The sequence below is a fragment of the Anolis sagrei genome, chromosome 2 (genome assembly GCF_037176765.1).
Source record: "Anolis sagrei isolate rAnoSag1 chromosome 2, rAnoSag1.mat, whole genome shotgun sequence".
Classification (NCBI taxonomy): domain Eukaryota; kingdom Metazoa; phylum Chordata; class Lepidosauria; order Squamata; family Dactyloidae; genus Anolis; species Anolis sagrei.
In genome coordinates, this window is record NC_090022.1 from 58106790 (window position 1) to 58119912 (window position 13123).

The following is a 13123-nucleotide window of genomic DNA, read 5'->3' on the forward strand; positions in this document are numbered from 1 at the left end:
TTATATATCTGTGGAATGACCAGGGTGAGACAAAGGACTCTTGTCTGTTCACACCTAGCTCCAGCAGACAAGAGTCCTTTGTTTCACCCTGGTCATTCCACAGATATATAAACCCCTTTTCCTAGTTCCAACAGACCTCACTACCTCTGAGGATGCTTGCCATAGATGCAGGTGAAACGTCAGGGGAGAATGCCTCTAGATCATGGCCATATAGCCTGAAAAAACCTACAACAACTCGGGCATGTAGTTTGTTAACGCCTGTTATTTTTAAATGGCAATTATATTTTTATTTCATGTTTTTGCTATAAAAACACACACACAGCCGAAGTAGCTAAAACATATTTAAAATAAGGTAGAAATTGGACAATTAAAATATTAAAATAATTATAGTAATCGATGACACAAAAGTAGTTTAAAAGGTCAGTTTGAAGAGATGTATCTCATTTACTGCTTTTCAGTGATAGGGTCAGTGGGATAACCATTTCACTATATGGAGAAATCCTGTTGAAACCCAAAGTATAACTAACTTGATTAGCACTTTTAATATATCAAGAGTTCATTTTTTTAGTTATGTTTCTCTTTCTCTGTATGGAGGCTATATTTTAATAAACATGATGGAAAAATGTGACAATACAACTCAAGTCAGCTTCGATTCTGCATTTCCTAGGTATCTTCCCTGAGTTATCTTTAATTGTGAACTACCTGATTCTTTGTATAGGTTATAACACATATGGGCAAATTTTGGCCCTCTGGGTGTTTTGGACTTCAACTCCCACAATTCCTAACAGCCGGTAGGCTGTTAGGAATTGTGGGAGTTGAAGTTCAAAACACCCAGAGGGCCGAAGTTTGCCCATTACTGGGTTATAAGCACTGAATACTGATTTTCAGACGCTGTGATTGTGATAGCGAAGGGACTTTCATAATGAATAATATCCCATTTCGATGATGTATTATTATAGTCTTTGAAATCTAAGATTTTGACCATACCCCATAATACTCAGTATCTTCCGGACCTTCATGGAATGTTTTTCTTCTCTCTTGACTCTGTACAAATTTACTTAAAACTTATGAGTTTCAATCAAACTTAATTCCCATGTTAAGGATTATGACCTGGATGTGCTACACTGTAATTGTTTATCAGAGTTTTGTTTCACTTGGGTCATCTAAGGTAACTAAATAACACTAGGCATGGTGTAGCCAACTCACAATTGAGTTGTCAGAATTGAACTACGCTCTATCAAACAGCAAGCATTTTTTATTATCAAGTGGTGGATCCATTCCAGAAAGTTCACTCCATAGGCACGTTTACAATAAAACAAAGAAATTCCAGGGCACTCTGTGTTTCCAAGATAAGCGGAGCCATAACTACTTCATGATATGCCTGCCAGCTTGTGTTCCTGTCTCCCTGCGAGTCATTGATAATCATTATGTGAAGCTCAGCCAAGCGAAATGGATACATTATGTAGGGGTTCTTCTTTTTCCCCCACCAAGTAGAGCCAGATTCATATTTCTTGTTTATTACCCTCGTATATCAAAATTCAAATTTTAATAAGCAGACACAGGGAAACATGGCTTTGTCACAGTCAAGTTCTTGGACTTATTTTCAGAGAGTGGATGCTGCTGCTTTAATTTCTCTGAACTAGGAACCTGCCTGCACAAAAGTTGTGTACTTGAATATGCAATGTTAGCATTTTACATTAATATTAGTGTTTTATTAGTTGTAGGATCATTTGGGGGACAAATTGGATATGAAATGGTCCTTTTGTTTGATCCTTCTGAGTGCTTTTATATTAAAAATAGACAGTTGATTTTTCCCTTCTTAAGTGTAACTTGGTTGTTTCTGAGGAAGTAGCTTTGCATCTGGGCTATGCCATCCCACAGTGCTCGTGTGTAGGTTTGTGTAACTGAATTTTCGTTTTACAATTTTTTAAAAAAACTTTATTAAAAAAATCTTTATAAAGAAAAATGTGCATGGTAAGGGCAAATATTTAGTTTCTCCCAGACTTGCTAATCTGTTGTGTGGAGGACTTTAGTCATTATGAAGAACATTAACAACTTGAATCCATAATCTTTAAAGTGGTAGAACCTATACAGCAGGCATGGGCAAAGTTTGGCCCTCCAGGTGTTTTGGACTTCAATTCCAAGAGTTGAAGTCCAAATCCCCTGGAGAGCCAAACTTTGCTCATGCCTGCTCTAAAGTTACTTTACTTACTTACTTAGGTGATCCCTCATAGTCTGAGGATGATGGTCCTCCAAGTTGGGTGTTCTGGCGGTGGGTCCGTAGGTGACTGTGGAGCCCTATTCTTGATCTGCATCTTCTCCCGCAGTGAGAGCATCGGTTTCCAGGTGGAAAGCGGTCCCAGTCGGAGCTGGCTTGATGCGCCTTTCTCTTGGCACGTTTCCCTCTTTCGCCCTCCATTTGTGCCTCTTCAAATTCTAATTCCATGTTCTGAAGTTCATTTTTCTTTTTTGGCCGCAGGGTGGCGACCCCACTGGATGCGGCAGTCCAGTCAGGGATAAGAGAAGCAGACTATGTTTAGGGCACCTTTTCTAGCCCCCTCCCCGTGTGGGGTGAGCAGAGTGGGTCCTCAAAAGGGCTGCTCAGTCGCGGATACAGCTGCCAAACTACTCAATTGCCTCGGACCTTGAGGTAGAACAACTGAGTCCGTACCCACTGCCCATGTGCCAGTCTGTGACTAGGGGCTTCCAGATTTCACAGTCCTGCCCCTATCGCCACTTGCTGATCGCCATGGGACTTTGGTTGGCTTGTTTTTATTTTCCTTCGAAGATGCCTGTGCATGATTTTTTTTTAATGTGTGTTCTGGTCAGTGCACAACTGATCAACACATAGTCTTCATAGAGTGAGGTTTCATGGGTGGCATAGTTTAACAAGACGGCCATGGCGTCTCAATCTGTTGCAGCCTTCTTCTTCACAGCCATTGTAAACATCTACCATGTTATCCTCCGCCTGCTCCACCATTGAGGTCTTTGGGTTTTCGGACTGTGCTTGGTCTGGAACCTCCCCTATGGCCACTCCTGGGAGTGCACTACTCTAGTCGTTGAGCCCACAGGTTCATTAGAACACGCAAGCCCCCTCACCACGACAAGGTGACAGTTCATCGAGGAGATGCTCTACAGTATTATTTTGCAATTATGAATGAGGCAATTGTCCTACAAATGTAGAAAGAATGCAGAATTTTGGTTGGTTCCAGTAGATCTGGATGACTTGTTCAACAGTGTGGTTTAGAAGCACAGAATTGGGAGGGAAGGTCTGTGTAAGAAATCCACAACTATTTTTGTTGTGGTATGCCTTTAAGTCATTTCTAACTTTTGGTGACCCTAGGGTGAACCAATTACGAGGTTTTCTTAGCAGAATTTGTTCAGAGAGGTTTTGCCCTTGCCTTCTTTTGAGGCTGAGAGAGTCACCCAGTGGGTTTCCATGGCTGAATATGGATTTGAATTCTGATTTCAGTGTCCTAGTGCAACACTCAAACCATTACACCTTGCTGGCCTACAGAACTGTAGGAAATCCACATCTACAGCCATGTCACCTACCTTCTCATGGAGCATATACCACTGTCAAACTGCTCATTCTGTCAATATGTTCTTCCTCATACTCTTTTATTTTTCCTGATACTTCTTAATACATATATTATGCCTTACTTGTATTTCTTAAAATATTTGGAAGTAGTGTATAGGAAGGGAAGACGCCCATGCCTTTTATATTTTGAAGACCCCCCCCCCCCCCAAAATAAACCAATGTACTGTGGAAGGCTTTGATAGCTGGAATTACTGGTTGTTGTGAGTTTTTCAATCAATCTGTGAGGATATCTGCATAAAGGTAGCTTGGCCTTTGTTGTCTGGAGGTGAATGCCTCCCAAACAAAGGATACCTCCAGACAACAAAGGCCAGGCTACCTCTATACAGATATCCTCACTGATTGACTTTGCAGCTTCATGGCTACTCAAATGCTAATTCAAGCTTGCTAATTGCAAAATTTACACTTGCTTTAAACATACAAGGTTTTTTCTTCCACCCTGGACATTTTACAGGTATATATACATTCCAGTTGTCACACTGCCAACAGAACCTCTGAAGATGCCAGGCACAGATGCAGGTGAAACATCAGGAGAGAATGCTGCTGGAATATGGTCATACAGCCTGAAAAACTCACAGCAATCCAAACAAACAAAGGTTTAGCATTCTATATATCGAAAGAACAAATATGTAATATGTCATCAGTCCTCTGTAATTGATATAATTCCAAATATTCAGGACATCTGAAAGTCAGTTTGAGTTACACTGATTATTTTTCAAGTTAACCATTTTGATTTGTTTTGTATTAGCGTTTTCTCAATTATTGTTTCTTATAATACATAACAATGTAAATTTTGATGCATATTTATTGTGTTTTCTTCTCCGCTGACATTTTTAGCAAATCTTCCTGGAAATTTCATCAGGTGTTACTCCAGTGTATTCATGAGCTATTCTGTAGAAATCGCTATGACAACACTGATGCAAGAAATATTCCTCCAGGAACCCTGCTGTGACAAGCAATCACTTGAAAACATTTTCATTCAGTTGTGTTTTTCATTTGGTTAATATAATGACCCTGCAAAGAGAATGGAATAAATAATCAAAGTGTCTGTTTTACAAGGAAATGAGAATTAGATGTATATAATATACACTTGCAGAACATTTTGCTGGAAAGTGAAAATCACAGACATTATTTCCAAGTACAGTAAAACCCCTTTATGCATAGAACTGATATATGCAGTTTCACTTATTCACTCACTTGCTTATTAATTCATTCAGTTAGGCCCTTCTGTATGAGCCACACCAGGCATAGGCAAACTTTGGCCCTCCAAGTGTTTTGGACTTCAACCCCCACAATTCCTAACAACCTACCGGCTGTTAGGAATTGTGGGAGTTAATGTCCAAAACACCTGGAGGACCAAAGTTTGCCCATGCCTGAGCTACACCCTCTTCACAGTAACTCCATTGTCTGTCCCACTGAAAATAATAGATTTCACTATTATCTGTGATTTCATATATTCATGCCAAGTTCAGAAGCATGTCCCTTGTGGATAATGGGGTTGTACCATATTTTAAGAGATATAAGCGACATGTTATCATATTTAAAAATAGAGAATGGTATAAAACAAAAATGCCATACGCAAAGGATAAAGTGCACCCTAACATATTTGAATCAACTCTGTGTCTTTTGTTTTGTGTCCCCCTCCCCCCGATAATAAGTTTCACTTTGCCTTTTCATTACTGAGTTATATCTTAATAGATATGAGATGCCCTCATCAATATGAAATTTAAGGTTTTTCCATGTACTTGCTTGGGCTATAGTTTGGCGAAAGACCGTATGGCTTGATATGGAAGGTCCCATTTTCTTGAAGATTTGTAAGATATTCTAGTTTTCCTTGAAGCCCTAGAGAATTGCTGCTAGTCAGTGTTGACATTTCTGGTCTAGATAGAATACTGTGTCTAATTCTGCGCACTGCAATTTAAGGAAAATGTTGACAAGCTGGAATGTGTCCAGAGAAGGGCAACTGTGATGATTAAGGTTCTGGAGAACAAGTCCTATGAGTAGCGGCTTAAATAGCTGGGCATGTTCAGCCTGCAGAAGGGAAGGCTGAGAGGAGACATGATGGCCATATATAAATATGAGAGGGCAAGTAATGGGGAAGAGGGAGCAAGATTGTTTTCTGCTGCCCTGAAGACTAGGACGTGGAACAATGGCTTCAAACTACAGGAAAGGAGATTCCAGCTGAACATGAGGAAGAACTTTCTAACTATGCGAGCTGTTCAGCAGTGTAACTCTCTGCCCTAGAGTGTGGTGGAGGTTCCTTCTTTGGAGGCTTTGAAAGAGAGGCTGGATGGCCATCTGTCGGGGGTGCTTTGAATGTGATTTTCCTGTTTCTTGGCAGGGGGTTGGACTGGATGTCCCACAAGGTCTCTTCTAATTCTATGATTCTGTGAGATTGACCAATGGTTGGACTCAGTTTAATCATGCTCCCTGTGTTCTTATATTCTGTTTCCAAGTATATAATTCACCTAAGGGCTGAGAAAGGCAGTCTACAAATATAGTAAATAAATAATAAATAGTTCATCATTTGAAGTGGTATTGTCCAATGTACAACCATATTCTGCTTTGTGTGTAAATTCAGATTGATTGCCTCCACAACAGCTGCCATGGTTGTAACCTTATATGGGTAGAAGCCCTTAAATCTCAATTAATCAGATTGAGTAATAAATTGCTGAAGAACATAGGAATGATTTTTGTTCCTTTCCTTCTCCTTTGGAATAGATGTTCAGTGAATGCTCATGGTGCACAAAGAAGGGGTCCACTTCCATAAATCCATGGAGTGAAATATAAGACTCAAGGCACTATTTGCAAGCGAAAAAAACATATACAAAAAGTACCAGTTTCCTTTCCAGACCTGCTTATTATTATATTCCTAATAGCTATTTCAAAAGGACATCCAAAATGTATTTTTATTACCATAGATGTTAAAACTCTTGTAGTCTGCAGAAGTAATTGAACACTGAATAATTGAACAGTCTTAATAATGTCATTTTAGATTCAGCTAGTCTGTCTTGTATTGCTGATATGGGACAAAAAATTACAGTGAACAAGCACAGGCAAGTTGTAGAAGCCAAAACTTTTAACAACATAAGGGTATCTCCTCTGTCTGCAAAGAACTGGAGATCATCCTTTTCCTTCTCACATGTCCTGCTAGCAGACATAATTTTGTAAAAGATGGAGAAGCAGGTAGGTTTTAGTTACTAGCATGGTCATCTGTTCTCCTAAATTTGGAGAGATAGATTGGCACAAGGGGTTACAAATAGTGCTTGTTTCCCTTATATCCACTGACCCCAGCATTTGTGATAATATGGTTTTGATAAATTACATAAAAGGTTGACTCAAAACTGGCTAGGAAGATAGAATTGATGTAATATAACTGAAGGCTCCTGCATCTTGCTTTACTGAAATGCTTGTATTTATCTAATTTCCTTAAAAAGATATCATTCCAAGTTAAGAATAATAAAGATAATTGAGGCCTAGTTCTCTGAAGGTTTTAAAGTTTGTATTATCACTTTAAATTCAGTGCTAAATTAAATGCTTGTGTTAGCAGTTTAAAATAAGTGCAGAAACAAACTGGTAGCCAGAGCATATTACACATGATTGGGTTGATGTGCTATGATAACGACATACCTAGCATTATTGTCATTGCTGCATTTTATACCAGTCAAGTTTTCTGATCTTTTTTAAAAAAGACATAAAATATTGCAGTTGTTCAACTTTGAGTTCAACATTAAAGAGTTCAGGTTAGCTTTCCCCAAGTGAGATTTGGTGAACCAATCAAAGCTGGTGAAAGGTACTGTCAATATTATCTGAGCATTTAAAAACGGTGCTTTGTAGGAAACACCAAACTAAGTACTTGAACTTTTAGGGAGTGAGACTCCTTCCAGGACAGGTGGTCCATAATGATCAAGATAAAGGTTTAAATGGGAGTGCCTTTTTTACATTAACATCAAGATGAGCCAGTTTGCCTCAACCACGTATCCCTTCTTCATTATCTGTTCAACTACACAGATGCCTTCTGGAGATCTTGGCACATTAATGTTCAACTTTTCTAACCGATAGCTTTCTAGTGACAGTGGTCTCTTTGTGGAATATTCTCCCCAGAGAAGCTTCACAACTTCAATGCCTTTCCAGTTTCAGCCACAAGTAAAGCCCCTGACATTAAGTCTATTCATGTCCGACTCTGGGGGACAAAGAGCCAGTGTTTTCTGTAGACACCTCCAAGGTCATGTGGCCAGCATGACTGTTTGGAGCGCTGTTACTGTCCCTTAGAAGCAGTACTTATTGATCTACTCACATTTACATGCTTTTGAACTGCTAGACTGGCAGAAGCTGGGGCTAACAGTGGGATCTCACCCCATTCTGTGGATTCAAACCACAAACCTTCCGATCAGTAAGTTCAGGAGTTCAGCGGTTTAACCCACTGTGCCACCATAGAATCAATATTTGTATAAAAGTCAAAATATGTACCACAAATAAATACTCATTGTTAGCTTTATGGTCTTATGATTTGCCCAGTAGAAAATGCATACCTGGGCAATGCCAGGTACTTAAGCTAGTTAAATGGATATACTCTGGTTTGGACCTCCAGTTGGATCTGGTGCCTAGTAATAAGAGTAATCCCTAGAAATATATCTTGTGATTTCTTGTCTGACCTAGAATTCTTTCAGCATTGGAATTTATAGACTTGAAGTTTTTTTTTTAAAGTCTCTTTTGCTATAATGGGACATTTTCTCTAGGGAGTTTCTAGGAGATAAAAGACCTGTCATAATTCTATTTTTCTCTGCAAAGCTTCAAGCTTTTGATTTAAATGTCTGCAAGTATGGATGACTCTATTAAATTTGTATTGGATATAGATGACTCGTATCCCTCTTATTGTCCCCTCCAAAAATAGAACTTTATGAAACTAGGATGAATACCCCACAAAGAGAAAGTAGTGGCACAAAGGAGGTACCAATGTGTGCCACTATTGCTGATCTTAGCTTAAGTTCTTTGTTAGCTATACAGCATATTCAGCTTTCTGGGTTGTTGTGTGTTTTTTGGGCTGTATGGCCATGTTCCAGAAGCATTCTCTTCTGATGTTTTGCCTGCATCTATGACAAGTATCCTCAGAGGTTTGGTAAACTAACATTATTAGGATTTGGCTGTGTTGCCAGTGTTTCTGAATTGTCTTTAAAACGGATAAATTTGCTTTGGTTTTGGAAAATTGTTATTGATATTTTCATTTATATATTATTGTGGTTGAAAAAAAAAATTCCCAAGACCTATTCTACTTCATATGGTTTTAAAATATATCTGATCGTTGTACAGAAATTAACACTTCACTGCAAAGTAATATTTTTATGATTTTGGGAGAAAAAAATCAATCTGGAGACTGAGTAGCTGATTAGCTTTATTCTTAAACTGAGGTGCCATGTGAGGGGATTTGTAAAAAGATGCCATGATGACTGGAAAGATATGTATCGGCAGCTGATTGGCTGAGCATGTCAGGAGCCAGAGTTCTGATTGGCTGCTGTCTCTAGCTTGCTGTTGAGACAAATGGTTTTAACTGCCACTTTCACTTTGGACAGTGAATAGAGAGCGCTGACTGGAAACAGCCAGGAAGGAAGTCGCTGTCAACTCTCTGAAGCCTGATCATTTCTAAGGCATGAAGCATATTTTAAAGGCTGTTTAAAAGGACTGTTTATTCCTTCTGTTCTCTGGGTATATTTTGGTTCAGAAACTGTGATAAAGCTTCTGTTTATTTGTATTTAGCAAGTCCCACACCATGCATATTCACCAAAAGTACCTTTCATGTCATAAGCAGTGATTCATCATATATAGGATTGCAATGCTGGTTTCTTAGGCATTTCCAGACAAAGCGCTTATTTTGCATTTGTCCTGTCTCAAACAAGGAATTTTAAAGTTTTCTTACATTTGTAACACTTATCAAATGCCACTTTCTGCCACTTCTGCCATCATGTTTCTTACCAGGAAAAGAATAAACTTTAAATAATAAAGGTAAAGTCAGTGCAAAATGCCTTTGGATTATTTTTTTTTTAGAACTAGGAACTCTCCATTTGGACGCAGCTTAGTGGCTAGTGCAAAAGAAGTGATTTTACCTGTAAATCATTACCTGGAAGGTAGGAAATGTAATAGGTCTGTGTGACAGTGAGAAAATGTGCTTCTCTAGCCCATGCTAAAGAGGGAGATCTGATACAAAAGAAATAAATTGTATCTACTTTTTGCCCTTTCTTGCAGGTCTCAGCAGCAACAATTGCAACAGCAACAGCAACAGAACAACTTTTCCTTGTTTCCTTCCACAAAGGGTTGGAATTTCAGAGGGGTAAGGGATTTTTGTTTCACTTGATTGATTCACTGTATGTACATATTTTTTCCTGACATTGTTATATCTACTCACCACATGTAATTTGAAATGCAGACTATGGTATAATGAAGTAATTCTGCAAATCCGAGTTTTAAAGGTCCTAAAAATGCAGCCTAAGAAAAAACTGCTTCACTTGTGCCCCTCTCTGCCTGGAAGCCAATTTACTGGAAGTTAGGAACCAGATTTGGTCCAATCTTGGAATCTATGGAAGGTCACCCCTGGATAGTACTTGGGTAGGACACTGCCAGTAAAAAAACTGACACAACAGCTCTGAGATTAGTTCTACAGTGGCATATGATCCAGTTCAATACAGTAAATCTGCATTCCGAAACTGAATTATATGGCAGTATAAATCCAGACTGACTCTTCCTTGCCCAAAAAGCCCTATGAAATGCATGAGGTTGCCATAAGTTGACGAAACCATATATGCACACTGTCCTACATGATTCTTACATAAGATCTTATATTTATGCACATGGATTCTTTTAATCTTTGGAATTTTTTGCAAAACAATGTAGGATATAATTTTTGCCCAGCTTATTGTCTTTTCAGTCTATGAGTGTTGAATAGAACCAAAGCACACTTAACAAAATAATATAAACACATAGATGTGGACAAAACGTCAGGAGAGAATGCTTCTGGAACATGGCCATACAGCCTGGTAAAGTCATAGCAACCCTGTGATTCCAAGCCATGAAAGCCTACGACAACGTCTCAATGACATACTTTCTTGAGTAAAGTCCTTGTTTTTGAATATCTAGATTGGTGGCTTCAGTCAAATCTGAATTGGACTATGTGTAAAAAAAAAAATGCTACAGTCATTGTTAGAGCTGTTACTTGCTTCTGCTGTTCAGAATTTAAAACTTTATAGACCTTTAAATCAATGCCCGTAGTTTCCAAGTTTGGATTATAAATTCTGCAGGCTGACCTGGTGCAGTCACACCTTCTGAGAACTGTTTCAATGTGTGACTAAATTGATTATGCATTACCCTTGGGGAATATTATTGGAAGTGCCCTGTGACCTATGACCTTCACTTAGTCAGACTGCATACGAGCAAATGAATAAAAATAGTAAATAAGGTCAGTATGCTTGGTTTTTCCTATATTGAAAATTATAATGTAAGATTTTCTTAAAGCTAAATTGAAGAAACAGGGATCGGTGAGAGAGCTTCAGTTGAGACACATTTTCCCTATGATAACTCTTTCAGGAGTGAATTTCCCTTCTGAGGAGTAGCTTTCTCTCACTTCCTCTTGTCTGTAGGTAGTGGAGAAGCATCAGGTGAAATGGAGCAAGGAGTGAGTGCTCCCCTGAGGAGAGGTGAGCCAAGTTGTTGTTGGCTGCCTCCCTCTTGGACTCCACTTGCATCCTGCCTCCTCTCCTGAAACCTACTCAGATGTGGTTGGGTGGCTGTGCTGGGCTTGGTGCCATGTAGAGAGCCAACAGCACCTCTTCTTGAAGGGCTGAGGAACCAAGAACCAGAAATTTAAGGAATAATAACCCAAAGGGATGAGGCAGCAGCACTCCATAGCTGTGCTTTGGTGGAGAGGTGGAGATCCTGAGACTTGGGCTTTCAGCATAGACGGAACTGGTTGTTAATTTTTTAAATGGTACCACTGGCTGAAAAATGTACCCAGCCATGCTCAGAAACTACTTGCACTTTCCTTTTTTCCACCCCAGTCAGTATGTTATGAAATTCATGGACTTGCTATAAGTCAGTGGGCAAGTGGAAGGTGCATATGCACACTCTCTCACACACAAATGATTTAGTCTATTGTAGCAAGTTTGGTAGGTGAGTGTGCAGGCAGCATCTGTAGGTAATTTTTAATGGAAAATGTGTAGATGTGTTTGGGAGATTTAAGGGACTGTAAAAAGGGAATTCGGGATTGTATGCTGCTGGTGATGTTGGTAATTCAGACCTAGGTTTGACTTAGGGTCATCATAAGAAAACAACCTGAAGGACATTAACAACAACATTGATGGTGGATCATGCATGTATAGTACTATATCTGCGAGGGCTTAACATCCTGACGTACCTGTGCTATGATTACATTATGAGTGTAAATCCTATATTCTGTAATGTTATAGAAAGGGGATGTTGAGAGGAAATGGTTTCCCCTGTTATCCTTTTTTTCTACTGAGGAGGAAGTTGGGGCAGTGTTTTTCTGTTGGCAAGAGAGTAATTCTTTGGATAGAAAAACTGCTAGGAACAAAGCCTGAAGGGAAAGCATGATTTTTTAAAAGTCTGTTCTTTCCTTGACATAACACTTATTTCTACCGTGTTTTGATCTTTTTGCTGGAGTAGCTGCTAAACATCTTACCATTACATCCCTAATATTATAATACATTTTTTTAATTAATAGATTAATAGCTGAAGCTAGAATTTGCCTAGATGGTGTCTGCTAAATCTGAAAGAAAAAAACCCCCGTCTTAGCATATAGGACAACATCCAACACTTCGGAGAAATGTTTTAAGATAATTTGAGCTATGCTAATATGTTTTAGATGTTGGTTACATTTATACTATTTGAAGGTCCTAAATGTTTTTATTCATTACTGGGCTTGTTTATATGAACAAACTCCTGGAACTATTGTTAACTATAATTAAAAGATTGATTTCTTCTGGAGCAGGAGGGTTTGTTTTGGCGAGAAGGCAGAGATGCTATCAGAAGCTCATTGTGCAGTGTTTGTTTAACGGATGGCTGAAGCCAATGCCAAATAAAAGAGCACTAATAAATCTGTGCTTCTGTATATTATGTGATGCAATGTATTGTAATATAAGAGAAATTCAATATTCTTGTAATTGGTTAGAAGTGTAACGCTTAAGCCACACATTATTGCATGACTGTTGAATACCACTGTCAATTTTTTTTTTCAAGAAGGTCATGTTTTATTTGAACATTTCTCCTTTCCTGCTTTTTTTTTGGGAGTGGGGAGTGGATCAAGATATAGGTGTGTGCAACTTGAATAATAGAAATACCTTTCCCTACCCCTCCTATCCACAGCAGACCCCTCCCCCAAGTTCTCTGAAAATACTGTGTAGAACAGTGCTTTCCAAACTATGAGTTACAACACATTAGTGTGTCGACTGCCGTGTGATGTCAAGCAAACGTAACAAGAAACCTCTGAGTCTGTGTGAAATATGTAATAACTCATATATT

General features: G+C 38.9%; 1 protein-coding gene across 1 annotated transcript in view; it reads left to right on the top strand.

The window, feature by feature from the left end:
* The window catches only part of ARHGEF3 (Rho guanine nucleotide exchange factor 3), a 186875-nt gene that overhangs the window by 34960 nt on the left and 138792 nt on the right, over nt 1-13123 (top strand). The window contains exon 2 of the mRNA XM_060766088.2: nt 9839-9923. Within this exon, the coding sequence (XP_060622071.2) occupies nt 9839-9923 (85 nt within the window). The remainder of the gene's footprint in view (nt 1-9838; nt 9924-13123) is intronic.